The following is a 17,252-nucleotide window of genomic DNA, read 5'->3' as shown; positions in this document are numbered from 1 at the left end:
GCATGCACGTGCATCTTCAAACCTCCGACAAATGGAGCAGTTACTGGCTTACACTGAGGGTCTCCTGTGTGCTTCCTGGCGTTGATTTAAGTTGCTCCACCATAAGAATAGTGTGACAGTTCAGACACAGGTTGATTAGCTCTAATAGGCAAACAGAATGCCTGTGGTCTGGGCAGCACAGGTGCAGGTGCTGAAAAGTCTCCCTCATAGTGATAGTTCCACCATAAGGAGTCCTGGGCCATTACTGCAACTCCGTGAGGTCACAGAGCCAGCTGGTTATAGATTTTTCAATCCTTGGGAGACACCTCCCTTCGCATGGTTCATGAGAGCGAACCCCTCCACCCAGTCTAAATCTAGCTAATGGGAAGGACAGGTAGGCTGCATATCACTTCCCCTCACTTCCTATTGGCTAGTGCTGAGTCCAGTGCCCATACCTGGCTGCAAGGGAATATGGGAAATGTAGTCTTTATCTGGGCAAACGTGTATACCCCGCTAAAAATTCAGATCCCACCACAGTTTCAGAAGAAAAAGGATTGTGTTGTGGGCTTGCCCAAATCAGTGAGGACTCCTTTCTGTAGGGCGGGGTCTCACTTCCTGACTTCCTCAGCCCACGTCTTGCGGCTGAAGGGGGAGAGCACCCCCGTGTTGCTTCGATCTGTTCTACTGGAAACAATGGCAATGACACGATGCCACGCGAGCACACTGGCGTCCTCTCGGGTGTTTGTGGCGTTCCTCGCTTTGGAGAGGAATCTCGCTTTCGCATGCTTACAGCAGACGCACCAGGTCTGTGTGGCAGGGAGGCAAAGACAGGATCTCATCTCACCGTTAGCTGGGCACGTCCTCAAAGGAGGAGACGCGCACCCAGCCCGCTGGCATCTCTCACAAGACAGAAGGGCTGGGCAGGGAGGCAGCCGTGCCTGCCTTTCAGCCGAGGCCGGCTTAATGAGCTGGCTCTTTTCTGTACTTTAGCAGCGGCATTTAAATAGCAAGTGGGCACCATTTGGGGACATAGATCTCTCCGCGGGACTCAGCAAAACATTCCATGTGCCATTTGCGGCAATAATGTGATGCTTCCTTTCTTTCTGGGAACTGAGAAAAAAAGATGGGCCGAGCAATCTGGCTGAGACCGACTTCCACACAGAATAATTCGTTTCTGGCCCTCAAGGCGGGGGGAGGGGGTGTGTGTGTGTGTGACAAATACACATCGTGGGAGTTGAAGCCTAGGAAGGGGAATTTGGCCCAGGCTTTCTTGGGAAGATGTATTGAGGAAGAGGGCGCTTGGCCAGGATCCGATTAGGCCCCTAGTCCCCTGATTGGCCATTTCACGATTCATTTCTGCCGGCGCTTAGTGTCCTGAAGCGAGGAGACAGGGCTTCCTGTCACCCGGTTCTTCAGCTGCAGCACCTCTGGCCTTTAAGGCGGGATCATTCTGGGTTCATTCTGGGTTCTTTAAGACGGGATCATTCTGGGTTCATTCTGGGTTCTTTAAGGCAGGATCATTCTGGGTTCGGTGCGGGTGGGGCTGGGCTTTGCAGGGTCGCTGTGAGCGTGGACCCCCGCACTAATATGGCTGGTCACCGCAGCAAAGAAGCCCTCTTTCCAAGCAGGATTACATCCACAGGTAAGGGCTCAGGAGGCCAACACAGATTTGAAGGGTGCACACAATTCAATCCATAGCCTAACTGCGCATGTCTGGAAGCTGAATGCCCCGGCACATAATAAATGCCAGGTGTGTGTGTGTGTGTGTGTGTGTGTGCAATTGTTATTCTTACTTTGTCATTATTATTTCAGAATCAAGGTGTTTTTAGTATGGGAAGTCCCCGTGTGCCAAGCTCACTGCTGAACCTGTAGCAGAGGTCAGCAAGAAGTAGTGACGGCTTCTGAAAATAAGAGTTCCTGAATATCCATTTGAGGGGCCCTGTTGGCCCTCCTGCCAGCTCTGACACCCTCCATGGGGTTGCTATGAGGCAGAATCGAGGTGAAGACAGTGGGGTGGGGGCTTAGGTGGTTAGATGCTCAGAAGGTCGGGTGTTCAAATCCACCCAATGGAGCCATGACGCCATGTCAGAAAGACCAAGGGATCCGCCTCCCTAAGGATCACAGCCTGGAAAGTTCCCTGGGTGCAGTTCTGCCCGGTCTCCTGGGGTCTCTGTGAGTCAGTGTCAACTCCCCCCACGGCACCTGACGATAATACCCCTTTACGATACCAGAGTGTATCCTCCCATTTCACCCTTTTCTAGTGCAGAGACCCAACTTGGATGTCCCCAGAGTAGCTGCCCAGGCCTGACGTCAGGCCGCCAAGCATCCCAGTTTGCCAGTCCAAGCCACCCGCAAGGGCCTTGCCACACACGGGAGTCCAACCTGTGTCTCAAATGGACACGGGTCACCTGCACCCTCGCGTGTCCCCTCTCTGCCAGAGCCCCCACCAGACTGCCCCATCCTTAAGGCAGACCAGGAAGAGAACTTGGCTTTCTGCATGCCTCCTCATGGTGCTCTGGGAGGCTTTCCAATAGAAATCTTAATATCACCCAGATGCCCACTAAGATGAGAAGCATGATCCCAGCCAGCAGCAGGCACCCTCACAGCCCCCACGATTCCCTGGGCATCCTCCCAGGCCACCTGGCTGCTGTGACCACGGGATGCTCGGGCTGTGCCTTGTCGTGCTTTGTTTTAAAAAAAAAATCCTGTGGGTCTTTCTGGTACTTTAAGAAAACGTTTGCTGATCTTGCCCTTCAAACATTGGGCTCACTTCCATGGTCAAAGCCCAGCTATTGTGGCTCTCAGCTGCTGGGACAGAAGGACCAGTTAAGTAAGTGCATCCTATATAGGATTTCAGGGCATCGGCGTGCTGGCAAACACTTGCCACCTGGCTGCCTTGGAAAGACATCAGCGCATTTGCCAATTCCCGCGGTGGAAATACTCCCCACCGTGGTTCATTCCAAGCGACCAAGAAGATGCCACTGAACCCAGAGTGGCCGAGAGGTGTACACAGGAGCCCCCACCAGCTGCTAAAAGCCAGCTCCAGCACTGCACTGGGCGAGAAGTCATCTGCGTCGCTTGTGTTGAGAATGGGTCTCCTGGCAGAGTGGCACTGTGGTCGTTCTTAGAGCAGCCTGCGCTCATGACGGCAGGAATGTTGGAGGAGGAAGAGGTGGAAGTCGGATGCAGCACATTTCCTACCCCTGAGGTCAAGGGTGTGACTGACAGGAGCCACCGTATTTTCTAGAACCTCGTATGCCGGTGTAAGTTGGGCGTTGACTAAAGAGGGACTGGGGCCTTTGAATGGTGGTGCTGGAGAAGAAGGTTGAAGGTCCTCCTTAAAGGACCGGCCCATCTCTCTTGGGAGAAGTCTGGCCAGAGTGCTCCTGAGAGGCAAGGGGGGTGAGATTCCTCTCACGGACTCTGGACCTGTGGTCAGGAGAGACCAGTCCCTGGAGAAGGACATCATGCTTGGTGAGGTGGAGGGACAATGAAAAGAGGAAGGCCCTCGAGGAGATGGACAGACACAGTGGCTGCAACAGTGGGCTCAGGCACGGGGACCGTGGTGAGGACGGTGCAGGACCAGGCAGTGTTTCGTTCTGTAGTGCGTACGTTTGCTCTGGGTCGGAACTGACTCCGTGACCCCTAATCGCAGCAGCATGGGAGCATCCATGTCTACACCTGCCAGGTGCATGTCCATGGTCACACAGCCCCCAGGTACACACTCCCAGGCACCATCTCACTCTAGGACCCCAAAGCCTTGGCACGGGTGTCCTGTCCACCGTAGGAAGTGGACTCCCAGGGGAGACGACAGGGCACCGTGCCCAAGGTTAATCCGACAGCTGGGCTGCCTGCTGGGTCAGCACCAACCCCAGCAAATGAGGTGCTTCCTGCCGCCCTGAGTGCCTGAATTTCCAGAGAAATGCAGTCAGCATGACTGTCTATTCCTGGGAATTGTAGCTCCCCTGTGACGCCCACAGAGAAATAGGAAACCCTGTCAACTTGATCCTTAATTATTATTTTAAGTCCATGCTGTCCTCCCATTTTCCTCTCTGAGCGCAGACACACACGCAGGCACTCCCTCTCGCTCTCTGCTGTTGAGTCAATTCCATCTGTGGCCGCTGTCTAGGTTAGAGCAGAACTGCCCCACGGGGTTTCCAAGGCTGGGACTCGCTACAGCAGCAGACTGCTTCAACTCTCTCCCTCCGAGCGGCTGGTGGGTTGGAACCTCTGGCCTTTCAGTTAGCAGCCAAGCCCTTAACCAGTACACCACCAGGGCTCCCAAGGAGAGGGGAGAGGGGGCAATCAAACAAATAAACCCACTTCTACTGAGCCCATTCTGACTCAAACCAAAACCCAAACTCACTGCCATTGAGTCAATACTGACCTTGGGGGACCGGGGGCAGGGGGTGTACAGAAACCTGTCCTGGATTTTGATGGGCTGTGTGGCTGGATAAATAGGGTGTGGGTGTGTGTGGTGGGGTGCCTCCAGCTGGTCTGATCAAATTCCTGTAAAGAGGAACTATGATTACAAATAATACTAATGATCATGCCTTCCTACTATTGAGGCAGTTATTGACACACTCTGTACAGAGTAGGATTGCCTATAGTCCTCATCAGGGTAAAGGCAGTGAGTGCTATAACCATCACCCCCCAAAAAAAATCACAGATGGAGAAACTGAGGTTCAGGGAGAAGCTGTCCAAGGTTCCGGTGGAACCCTGATCGTGGGCACTTGGCTGTCTGCCTCCACGAGGACACGGGCTTTAGAGCCTGTGACTCCGAGCAGAGACTGGGCATCCTCGTTGGTAGAATGGGGCCAAAAACAAGAGCAACAAGGAGACGGCCTCTACAGGACCGGGGAGGGGAGAAGTGGGCACTCAGCACCTAATAAGCACGTCCACCAGGAAAGAAGGAATGTGTGATGTAGGGGTGTGGTTCCAGAGTCTCCCCTGGGTGTGAAGGTCCCTTTGGAGGCCCATCACTAAGGACTGGGCCGTACACTGAGGGGCAGGCCTCCAGGGCTGGGTGGGTGCTTAGCCCCGGCCACTGCACATGGCAACGTAGGAGACCCAGACGCCGGACACTGGTGAGAGTAAAGTCAGGGCAAGGCCTGGGAAGCAGGGTCCAGGGTGGAGTCTGGAGCTGAGGTCTGGGACCAGAAGACTGCAGAGGACTTTTGTGGGGGGTCAGGAACTCCTGCAGCTACTCTGCTTGTGTTGGCTTCATTCCTGATCGCACTCCCCGATGCTTGGTGCAGGGCAGAGGAACTAACTCTGCCCAAGGTGAGAACTTTCTGACTGGAAAGTGGAGTGGTGAGGGGGACCGATTCTGGAGCCAGACAGCCCAGCCCAGGTGTGAAGTGCGCCTCCTGCTTAGGAGGATGACCTGGGTCACAACGCCGCATCCCTCCCTCGTTGGCTTATCAGAAGAGTTGTCAGCGGCCATCCATTGGGCTGCGATCCTTGACGATCTTATGCACAACAACATGAAAGGTTGTCAGTCGGTGCCATCCTGCTGAGCGTGATGTGTGAGAATCCACGGTGAGCGCTGTCGGGTCAGCCCATCGCATTGCGCTCCTGGGCCTCCACTTGCCCAAACACACGTTTCTTTTCTATTTTAACGATTCTGAGAATTAAACAAGTTGACATCTTTTTAAATTTTGCAACACCTTAGCATCTCTAATCAGCCCATTAGATAAGGAGCCCTGGAGGTGTTGCCTGATTAATGCTGGGCTGCTACCCACAAGGTTGCCAGTTCACAGCCACCAGCCGCCCTGCTGGAGAAAGATGAGGCTGTCCGCCTCCATGGAGACTGACAGCCTCGGGAACCCTAGATGGCATTGCTCGGCTGCAATTCCACTTGATGACAGCGGCTTGGGCCCAGCACATAGTAAGGACGGCATGACGATTTGTTCAATAAGTAAGACAGAGCACTGTGCGTGCCCCGTTGGAGAGATGAGAACACTCAATGGGCTATTAGTCCACCGTGTGGAGACACTAGCCAGGGAAGAAACCTATAGTCCAGCTTTCAACCCACGCCCTCAGGGATGCGCTTTCGTTCCAGAATTACACTGGAGTCAGATACTCAGGTGGGCTGGGAGCTGCCTGCTACCTCCTGGCCCCATGAAGTCAAGCTCTGGTCCTTGGGGGGCAGTGAGAGAGGAGTGAGACTGGGGTCTGGCTGCACAGACCCCAGTACCCTAAAAAGCAAGGCTGGTTCCTATGTGCTAAACTTCTGGAAAGTGGACTCCCCTCTCTAGCTTACTCCCATCCCCCACCCTCTGTCACCATTTATAATGTACTTTTAGACCATGGAACCAGGCTCCCCCATCCCTGGGGGTGGGGGGCAGTGTGCATCCTACGTGGAGTTGCATATGAGCCCCTCCAAGCCCTTGGACTGGAATGTTCCTTAGTCTCGCATTTCTGTTGTCACTTCTTCTAAATAGGGGCTGGTTTTTCCAAAGAGCCTGCCTCCCTTGGCCTTGGCCTTGGCCTTGGCCTTAGGAGACAGCTGGTATGTAATGAGGGCCTTGTGCCAGGCGGATCTCCCTTCATCCCCACCCAGAGTCCCAGGAGGAAAGCTGCTTGTCACTAAGCTCTTTTGGCAGAGGAGCACATGGGGCCCGACCACACACAGTCACCAAGGGGCGGAGCTGGGGCTGGAGCTGGAACCCAGGCCTTACAGGACCAGCATTCCTGTTCAAAGCTTTTTAAAAAAATCAAGGTTGTAGGTGAGCGTGCTCAGCATTCAGCCCGGAGATGTCGGGAGAGCTGAGCAGAGAGCGTCCACAGGGCGGAAAGGCCACGGCAGCCCGTGGGCTCCCTTCGGCATCTTTCTGAAGTCACATCTTGGAGTGGCAGCAGGATTGAACCAGTCTGTCGGGCCCGAGGCTCTGGAGAAGTCAGAAAAATTGACCAGCTCGGTGGCTGACCGCTTACCTAAATTGATCAGAATGGAAAGGCAGGGCATTTCTCCCCTGCTGGTGAAGTCCCAGGGGACCAGTATTCCAGAAAGAAGCCAGAGGGCCTGAGAGGGGCATGCTTATTTGTCCAGCCTCCCTGTGGACTCTTCTAAGGAGGTCCAGAAAGAGTGGGTGGATTAAAAAACTATGTCTCATAGTGGGGCTGGCCATGTGGTCCTCTCTGTCGACTGGCTGCTCTAGTTGGGAACATCGTCCTCATGGCCTGGTGGGACAGGATGTGCTCCACTCTGTCCTCCTCCCCCTTCATCTGCTCCCATGTTCTCCGATCAGATATGTCCCTCTCCCAGAGCTGCAGATTCAATGCCGTCCTTTGAAATAAATTCTTCTGGGAGGAGGGGCAGGTGTCCACGTAGTAGCTGTGATTGGGGCCGGCCCCACCAGACCTCTCCATTGGTTCCCTACTCCACGCCGGCATGTTACATTCACATCTTGGTGCACTGGGTTGAAGTCTGGCCCCTCTTTCCCTGTGGAGATATAAACAATACCCTTCCCTTGGGTGGGTTAGTGCCCTGTGCCCCCTCTACCCATTTCTTTTTTATTATTTTTTTCCTTTACCCACCTCCTTTTTAGTTGTCTACCATGTATATCCCTGTATTTGGTCTGGACCCTGCCATATTACCTGGTCCTCACCCCAGGAATATTTGTATACTGTAGCTTTTACACTATGCCCCCTTTGCCTTTTTTAAAACAAAAAAACTTACCTCAGCAGACTCATGTTGTACTTGTCCTTTTGTGCTTGACTTACTTCGCTTTGCATGATTTCCTCTAGTTCTTCCCATGCAGCGATATGCCTCGTACGTTCATCACTGCTTTTTAGCGATGAGTAGTACTTCATTGTATGTATATACCACAGTTTTTTAATCCACTCGTCTTTGTTGCCCTCTGGGTGAGGTTGTTCTATGTGGTGGTCTCTTATTTATGCTTGGTGAGTGTTGTTCTTCTGGCCATACTGGGTCGACAACGATCTTTTGTAGGGCTGGGTTTCTTCTAATGTATTCCTTGAGTTTTTCCTCGTCTGAGGGCATGGTGGGAGCTATTGCTTCTGGGTCCCAAGCTTCTCTTTCGCGGGAAGGAAAGGGTAGAGGAGCGAACAGTGGTGACAGCACCCAGCACCGTGAGGATGACTCGTGCCATCGGATGGTACATTTGGACATGGTTGAAATGGGCATGTGTAGGTGGTGTGTCTTTTGCCACAAGTGAAAACTAAATAAGTGACTTTTTTTTTTCATATGGAGGTTCTTGAGACACCAAGAGATTCCTTCAAGTGTGCCATTGTAGCGGGGGGGGGGGGTGGCGGGAGGGGAAAGTCAGCGGGGATGGGGGATGACTGGTGCCCCTGAATGTGAGCAGGCTGGAGCTCTTGCCACCCTCCCCCACGTTCCAGCTCCATGACTCCAGGGTCACTTCACCTCTGTTTCCTCATCTTTGGCCTGGGGCTCATGATAGCTCCACTTGGGGAGGTTGTCAGGCTGCGTGAATTAAAACACAGAGTGAGCTACGATGTCAGGAGAACACGTTAAAAAAAACACACAGTATTGTTGTCAGGTCCCGTCCACTTGGCTCAACGCATAGCAACCCCGTGTACAAGAGAACCAACCACCGCCCAGCCCTGCGCCATCCTCACCATTGCTGTTAGACCTGAGCCCCTTGTTGCAGCCACTGTGTCAGCCCATCTGCCTCACGGGTGTGCTATTTTTCCACTGCCCCTCCACTTTACCAGTTCTGGTCCCCTTCCCCAGGGACTGAGCGCTCCTGATGACAGGCCCAACGTGCACAAGACACAGCCTCTCCATTTTTACATCTAAGGAGCATTCTGGCTGTAATTCTTCCACGACAGATGTGTTTATTCTACTGGCTATCCATAGGATCCCAAGTAGCCAACGATTCTTGCCCAATACCATGATTTAGAGGTGTCCATTTTCTTCGTTGTCCTCCTCATTCATTGTCCGGCTTCCTATGCCTCGGAGCCCACTGAAAATACCATGGGTTTGGTCAGGGGCACCTTGGTCTTCAAAGTGACATCTTACTTAGCCTTTTAACACGTGAAAGAGGTCTTTTTGCCACGGACTCGACAACTTGCCTAATGCAATGCTTCACTTGACTTCTTGACCATCGCTTCCGTGGGTCAATAAACATTAGCTCCCTATGATAACAATGATTAGTATTATCATCTTAGCTGTCACCATTTTCTCATCACTTATTCCTAAATAAAATCAGGGACCTCTGTAGCTGTGAGACACTTCTCTGATCTCCTTTGGATTTTACGTTTCCTAGTCTGTGAGTTCTGGACTGTGTGGCTCCTGTGGACTCAGGGCTCATGTTTCCCTCCTCTCGGGACCTCCGTCCTGGTACCTGACACCACACAGACATACTCGGTGATATGTACCCAATCAATTGGAACTTAGCTTGATTGTAAAAGAAACAAAATGCTTTCTGGGCTGAGAGAACCAGCCAATCACGGAGACAATCAGAACAGATTTATATATAGATTGGGCAGGGGGCGAGGGAGGAGAGAATATGGCCGTGTCTGTTTTTCAGTGATTAGCTTTGGTGGTATAGTGGGTTGTAGTGGGGCTGCTAACCACAAGATCAGCGGTTCGAAACCGCCATCTACTCCATGGAAAAAAGGTGAGGCTTTCTGTTTCTGTAAAGAGTTACAGTCTCAGAAACCCACAGGGCAGTTCTGCTTTGTCCTCAAGCGTCGCTATGCTTGGGAAGAGACCCGGTGGCAGTGAGTTTGATTTTTTGGTGTGATCCCAAGAAGGGGCCCTTGACTTCACGGAGCTGTTTCTTCCTGCATTGGATCACTGCGTGGTAAATATTTTCCTGGTGTCCCTGGGGGTTGCAAATAGTTAAGCACTTGACTAGTAGCCAATGGGTTGATGGTTCAAACCCCTCCCAAACCACCTTGGAAGACAGGCCTGATGATCAGCTTCTGAAAGGTCACCACCTTGAAACCGAAATGGAGCAGTCCTTCCCAGCATTCATGGGGTCAGGCTGAATCAGATCCAGCTTGTTGGCAGTTAACAAGAACAGGCCCATGTCTACTTTACAAGATGAACAACACGAGTCTTGCGCCCTCCTCCTAATGCCATCGTCGCAGCCATTGTGGCCACCCATCTGCACGAGGGCCTTCCTCTTTATCACCACCCCTCTGCTTGGCCGAGGACTGGTCTCTCCTGACAACATGTTCGAAGGATGTACGATGAAGTCTCATCATCCAGGCCACTGAGGAGCACGCTGGCTGTACTTCTTCCAAACAGATGGGTTTGCCTTTGGACAGCCCATGGTACGTTCAACATTCTTCTCCAGCACCAGTTCAAAGGCATCCATTCTCCTGCGGTCTTCCTTACTCATTGTCCAAGTTTGACAAGCATAGGAGGCCATGGAAAATACCATAGCTTAGGTCAGGCACGCCTCAGTCCTTAAAGTAACACCCTTGCTTTTCAACACTCTAAAGAGGTCTTGTGCAGCAGATTTGCCCAATTCTTGAGTGCTGCTTGCAGGAGCATTGATTATGGGTCAAAGTAAGACAAAATCCTTGACAACCTCAACCTTTTCTCTGTTTATCATGATGTAACTTACTGGTCCCGTAGTGAGGATTTGGGTGTTCTTTACATTGAGATGAGATCCGCACTGCAGGCTGCCATCCTTGATCTTCATCAGAACACACCAAATTTTATCATCATCACATTGAATCCAAAGTGAAAACATAACTGAAAGAGGCAAGAGTCAAGGAATCCCTACCCTGAATCAAATCCAATACCTCCCTGAAACATACACCCCTTCCAACAAGACTGCACTCTCTTCCACCTGACCATGCAGACCCCACTTTTACCTCTTCTGGAACTTTCTGTGAGTTATGCCCTGGGTTGTTAGTCCATCTCTCTGACCCCCTTCTCTCAAGCTATTCATGTTCTGGAAGCTGCTGCTCAAGGCACTGGTCCCTTGGATGAAGTCCACCGCCACACCAGGGGCTGCTCTCTTCCCCTCAAGGGGGATCTGCCCTTTCCCCGATACAGACGGAGCATCCAGGTCAATCTGAATTTCAGATAAGGCAGGAATGATGTTTTGGTGGAAGTATGACCTGTGCAATATTTACGGTCATCTTTTTATTTGTGAAACCTGACAACTCTACTGAGGAGATCCCTCTCAAAAACCCATGAGCTGGGTCCTTAGTCCACTCTCTGGTCTTCCCCAGAGAGACTTCCAACAGTGTGGGGATGGCCTGGGTGTGGGTCAACTGTGGGCCCCTAAGTCCCTTTCATAGTAGACCTTCCTATAAATTGAAGTCAGCTCCTGAAATATGGATGCCGGTTGGACTTCATCTTGACACCAAGCCAACCCCAAACCACACTCCCTGCCATGGAGTCACTGCTGACCCATAGTGGTCGTATAAGACAAACAAGAACAGCCCCTGTGAATTCCCAAGACTGTAACTCAGGAAGAGCCCAGATGGTGGAGCAACCCTGTAGGACAGAGCGGAGCAGCCTCCTAGAGTTTCCAAGCCCAACTCTTCATGGGAAGCATGCCGCTGGGTCTTTCTCCCTCGGAGCAGCTGGTGGAGCAGGTGCTTAACCACTGCTCCACCAGGGTCACCCGTACTTCCTCCAGGGATTTTGAAAGACCTTCTCTCACAAAGGTCACCCTTCCTTCGGCCACAGTGAGCGCATGAGCGGTGGGCATGGAACCAGGACACCTGACAGCATCTCCTCTCCCTAGTCCTGTCCCTCTGGATTAGCGAACACCAGGACTGTGAAGAGCCTGGGGCAGCACAACCTGGAACTGAGGCCAGGATGGGGGCCACAGAGCCAGGAGCCAGGGCCATACCCCGAGGAATGGTCCCATGACAGGGGAGACCCTGCTCTGTTCCAATAAGCGTTGCCTTAAACCAGCCTGTTGGCACTTTGCACTTGGGAAGTAGCACCTGTCCATTCAGCTCATTCAACTAGCTCCCGTCATATGCTACGAGTAGATGCCAACTTGTCCCCGTCTCTATGATTGGCTCCAGGCAAACCCATCTTCCTCTCTCTCCCCCAGAGGGTTTCCTCCAACCCTATCACCGCCTTCAATCTTAAAGAAAAAGGACTAGTGGATACAGATTGGGCTGCTAATCTCAAGGGCAGCAGTTGAAAACCACAAGATTCCCAAGGGGTTTCTACTCCCATGAAGAGTCACAGTCTCTGAAACCCACGGGGACAGTTCTACCCTGTCCTATAGGGCACGTGTCAGAATCAACCTGCTGGCAGTGAATTGTGGAGTCGCCCTAGCCCCTGCCCACCTCTGGTCCCCTTCCTAGAAGCTTAGGCTGTAGAACACTCCTACATAGAGTTACCCTCGTATACTTGGCCGTGATCCATTTCCCTACTGTTGCTTAGACTGCCCTGCTCGCTCGCCCACTCAAAGGCCTTGTCTTCCCCTGTGTCCTATTGGTGGGGGTGGTGGTGGTCCATGTCAGAGAGCCGGCCCCAGCTCCTCTCAAACGCACGCACAACAAACGCAGCATTGCCCAACCCTGTGCCATCCCCATCAGTGTGAGTGCGTCGCTGGGGGGGTCACTGCGTCAATTCATCTCTCATCTCATTGAGGGGCTTCCTCTGTTTCACTGACTCGACTTTTCCAAGCATGGTGTCCTTCTCCAGGGTCCAGTCGCTCCTGACAACCTGTAAAAAAGCGCACGAGACCAAGTCTCCTCATTGCTTGCCTCTAGGACTATCCTGGCTAGACTTCTTCCAAGACAGCTCGGTTTGTTCTGAGAGCGATGGGACTTTTGGTAGTCTTCACCTGCACCGTCATTTAAATGCATCAGTTCTTCGGTCTACCTTGTTCCTTAGCTAAGTCTCACCTGTATGTGAGGCCGTGGAGAAAGCTGATTCCTTCCTTATTTAAGACTCCACTCGGGGCAGCTTGCCCGTCCTCCCAGGCTCTGTTGCCTCAGCTCCCTTCTCCTCCCCCAGTGCATTTGTTCTGTAACAAAGCATGCCTCTGATGCCTCCACCATGGCATTGCCACAGTGAATTCTAATGACCTGAGTCGGTGGCCTCTCCCCTGACAGGAGGTACCCACACAACCGCCAGAGCTGGAGAGTGACGTGTTGACTTGTGTGTGTTTCCCCGTTTAAAGTAGAGCACAAGCAGAGGCCCCATAAAGATTTGGTGATTTGGTTTGACGATTGATGAGCGACTGGTTCATGAGAAAGAAATAAGATCCTTCGCCCTCGGAGTTGGTGTCACCTCCTTGGTACTGTTAGTTCTCTTCCCCTCTGCACCTCCACGTCTTCCTTGCTGGGCCCGGGCTGGTCGAGTCCCAGCATCCCCGGTCCCTTGCCACTCACATCCTCATCTCCCCCAGGCCTGTCCTATGCTCTGCTTCTGCTTTGATTGTAGAGAAGCCGCCAGCCTGTGTGACTTCAGCTAGCGTGGCCTGTGACACTCCCATGTTCTGCACGCAAGGGAAGAGACTCCCCAGACAGGGTCCCTGTCTTGGAAGTCCCCAGCCCCTGGGGGAGTCCGCTGAGTCCAACAGAGAGTGCGCCCTGGACTGTGGGGATCAATGTTACAGCCATGACCTAGGCAGCTCCCCACGCAGACTGCCCCGGTTCATACCCCACTCTCACCGCTGGCAAGGCCTTGGACAAGTCACTTACTGACGTTGTTGTTGTTGCTCATGTTGCTGGTAGATGCCGTCCAATCGTTTCTGACCCATCGCACCCCTACGCACAACAGAACGAAACGGTGCCCGGTCCTGCACCATCCTCCCAAGCGTTCCTCTGTGGGATCCCCTTGTTACAGCCAATTCATTTCCCTGGGGTTACAAGAGGGCAGTTGTTACTGTTAGGGGGACACAGAGCTGGCCCACGGTGGCCCCAGGCACGTAGGTGGCCCTGCTGCATAGGGTCTAGGGAGCAGGTTGGCAGGCCTGTCTTCTGAGACCCTCCTGGGTGCCTTCAAGCCTCCAACCTTTTGACTAGTCGTGGAACTTCAGACATTTGCACCCAGGGACCCCAAAGTGGGGGCATGACAGGAATTCCTCTTGGGACTGTGTGTGAGGGGAGCGAATGTACAGAGTTTAACCGTGGCTGAGGTTGTTAGTTGCCATCAAGTTGGCCGTGACCCTTGATGACTTCACGCACCACAAAACAAAACTTGCCCAGGCCTGCGCCCTCTTCACAGTCGCCCATCCGTTCAAGTCTATCTGTTGCAGCCATTGTGTATTTTAAGTGCTCTGGTAGAGTAGTGGTTATGCTTTGAGCTGCTTACCACAAGGTCCATAGTTCAAAACCACCAGCTACTCCATGGGAGTAAGACAGGGTTTTCTAGCCCCATAAATGGTTACCGTCTCAGGAACTCACAGGGGCAGTTCTACCCTGTCCTAAAGGGTCCCTATGAGTCAGTAGCTGCCTGATAGCAGTGACTTTGATGGGCTTTTTCCTGACCTAAAGGATTGGAGGCCTATATCCCACCACTGAATCAAACCTTATTCTGTATCCATCCTTAGGGTTTTCATTATCCAAGCCTTTCTTCCTAGTCTGTCTTAGTCCTAGTAAGCTACACAGACACCTATCCATCATGGTTGACCCAACCAGTATGTGGAATACCAGCCTCATCGCAAAAATGCAAGCCAACAGACAGAGACAGGGGTGGCATTGGAGCCCGGGGATAAAGTGCCATGCAAAGCCAATATCAAGTGGTATTGCCTTGGGTCTGCCTCGTGAGTTAGCTCCTGTGGCCCCCGGGGACCTGCCCCAGGGGCCGCCACACCCCGTGACCCTCTTTGCCTCCTCAGGGCCGACGACTGCTTTTGTGCCTCTCGAAAACTGGACGCGGTGGCCATCGAGGCCAAGTTTAAGCAGGACCTGGGCTTCCGGATGCTGAACTGCGGGCGGACGGACCTGGTGAAGCAGGCCGTGTCCCTGCTGGGCCCCGATGGGATCAATTCCATGAGTGAACAGGTACAGTCTGAGCGTCTGAACCAACCGGCAGCCGGACAGCCTCCCCGAGCACGGGGTAGGAGCCCACAGCTGGGGAATGTTCCAGGGGGCTCTGGGGGTAGGCACCCCCATGCTGGTGATGTGGGCTGATTTTCTGGGGGTTGGTTTCTGAGTTTTTTCAATGAAAAATATTATTTTTCATCTTTGTGGTAGTAACACATGGTCACTGCAGAAGTGCAAAGAACAAGATATTCCTGCTTCAGAAAGGGAGTAAAAACACCACCCCCAGACATCCATCATGAGTCTGTAGGATGCTGTCATTGATAACCATCATGACTCTGTAGGATGATGTCATTCGAGTCCCTTTCCTGGGTGGCTAACATCAGAACCTCGGCCTACCTGCAGGTTCCTGCATCACACAACAGGTTCGGACAGACAGGTTGCCCCCCAAATGCTGAGGGTATGTTTAATATACACTGAGTCACTCTGGGGGTTGGGGGCCCTCAGGGGGCCTCAGATACAGGCAGCCAGCACTCAAGACCCTGGGACTGAAGGACAGTATCCACCCACCAAGGGGTTGCCACGTGGGTGAGGATGTCAGGGACAGAAAGCAAAGAGCGATTTTAAATAAGGGTCCCAGGCAGAAAGTCGCAAGGGACGGATAAGACCGCCTCTTACGTTGGGTAGCTCATGCATGAACCCAGGGAGGGCCTAGCAAGGACTTACTGAATTTCTTAAGCAACAGCAAGGAGATCGAATACATATACACACACTCCCGCACACACTCACACACACACACACACGCACACACACACACACACACACGACGGAACAGCACTTTGCCCTTTCGATATTTTGTGTTAAAGGAACTTTTCAATCTCATGGAGTATTCTTTTTAATAGTAATTTTTAAAATCCCTTTCATGGCTACCTGAAATGGTCCTATTGTGTATTCGGGTAGGCAAAGCCCACCTGTTGAATAGTGAGGTTGCTTTTAACTACTTCATCAATAATGCTGGGTTAAAGGTACTTACCCAAGTCCTCTCACAAGCTCTGCTTTAGCTGACCACCAGGGTTTCTTAAAGTGAAATGACTGCTACAAGCCCGTCAACCTTTCTCAAAGTTCTCGGTCTCAAATGAGTTCGAATCATTTACACACACACACACACACACACACACGCACACACACACGCTGCAAGAATATGCCTTTCTTGTTCGCCTGCAGCGTGACACTCCCCTACTTTCATCAGGGCATCTTCACTTGAAGGAGCCTTGGTGGCATTGTGGGTTATGGCTTGGGCTGCCAACCCAGTTGGCAGTCTAAGCCCACCAGCTGCTCCTCAGGAGACTGGTGAAGCTACTGGCTCCCATCGAGATGTACGGCCACGGAAGCCCTAGGGAGCAGTTCTACTCCGTCCTATAGGTGGCTGAGTCAAGATTGACTCGATGGCCGTGAATTTGGTTTGGGGAGTTTGGTGGCATAGTGGCTAGCCTTGTGGCTAGCCGCAAGGTTGGAAGTTCAAGCCCTCCAGTTACTCCTCAAAAGACAGACGAGGCTGTCTGCTCCCATAAAGAGTTACAGCCCTGGATGCCCTGGAGAGCAGTCCTGCTCTGTCTTATAGGGTCCCTGTGAGTCGGAATTGCCTCCATAGCAGTTGGTTCTTCACTGATAAGAGATATAAGCCGTTCTCTGTTACTTACCTTTAACTTTTATGTCTAAAATGTTTAAGCTTATGTCATCAAAGTAGTGACATTGGAGCCAATGACCGTTTAGAGAACGTCTACTCTATATGTTTTGCTTTTTCTTCTTCCCCTAATCAGACTAGAAATGATGCTGGTGTTTGGTGGGAGGGAAGGCTCAGGTAGCAGCCCCGCAGCACTGTCAATTGGCACACTCCCTTTCCCTGGTTATGGTTTCTTCCGTCACAAGCAGGAAGCGTGAGCAGATACGATGTTTGCAAGGGTCCTTTCTTGTCCGTGTGCCATTTGCTTATAAACAATCATGTCCAGCCAGGTGCGTGACCAGGGACCCCACGTACTCAGAAGCATCCGAAGTCCCTTGACGCTGACCAAGTAGCAGATGAAAGAGCCAAGATGACACTTGTAATATTGTGGTAAAGCAGAGTTACACTGAGACAGAAAGTCATGCTTAGCGTGGACAGCCTCAGACCAACAGTGCAGAATCCAGGCTACACGTTGGGCTGCTAACCACATGGTCAGCAGTTCGACTCCCCCAGCTGCTCTGAGGGAGAAAGATGAGGCTGCCTGCTCCCAGGAAGGTTGACAGCCCCAGAAATCCTTAGGGACAGTTGTCCTCCATCCTATCGGGTCTCTGTGAGTCAGAATCGACTCGTTGGCAGT

General features: G+C 52.3%; 1 protein-coding gene across 1 annotated transcript in view; it reads left to right on the top strand.

Annotated features, from left to right (window-relative positions):
* Positions 1-17,252, top strand: part of ABTB3 (ankyrin repeat and BTB domain containing 3) — a 321,566-nt gene that overhangs the window by 260,252 nt on the left and 44,062 nt on the right. The window contains exon 5 of the mRNA XM_075551027.1: positions 14,748-14,913. Within this exon, the coding sequence (XP_075407142.1) occupies positions 14,748-14,913 (166 nt within the window). The remainder of the gene's footprint in view (positions 1-14,747; positions 14,914-17,252) is intronic.

The sequence above is a fragment of the Tenrec ecaudatus genome, chromosome 6 (genome assembly GCF_050624435.1).
Source record: "Tenrec ecaudatus isolate mTenEca1 chromosome 6, mTenEca1.hap1, whole genome shotgun sequence".
In the NCBI taxonomy this organism is placed as follows: Eukaryota; Metazoa; Chordata; class Mammalia; order Afrosoricida; family Tenrecidae; genus Tenrec; species Tenrec ecaudatus.
The sequence above is the reverse complement of the archived record's forward strand: the minus strand, read 5'-3'. Positions and strand labels throughout refer to the sequence as shown.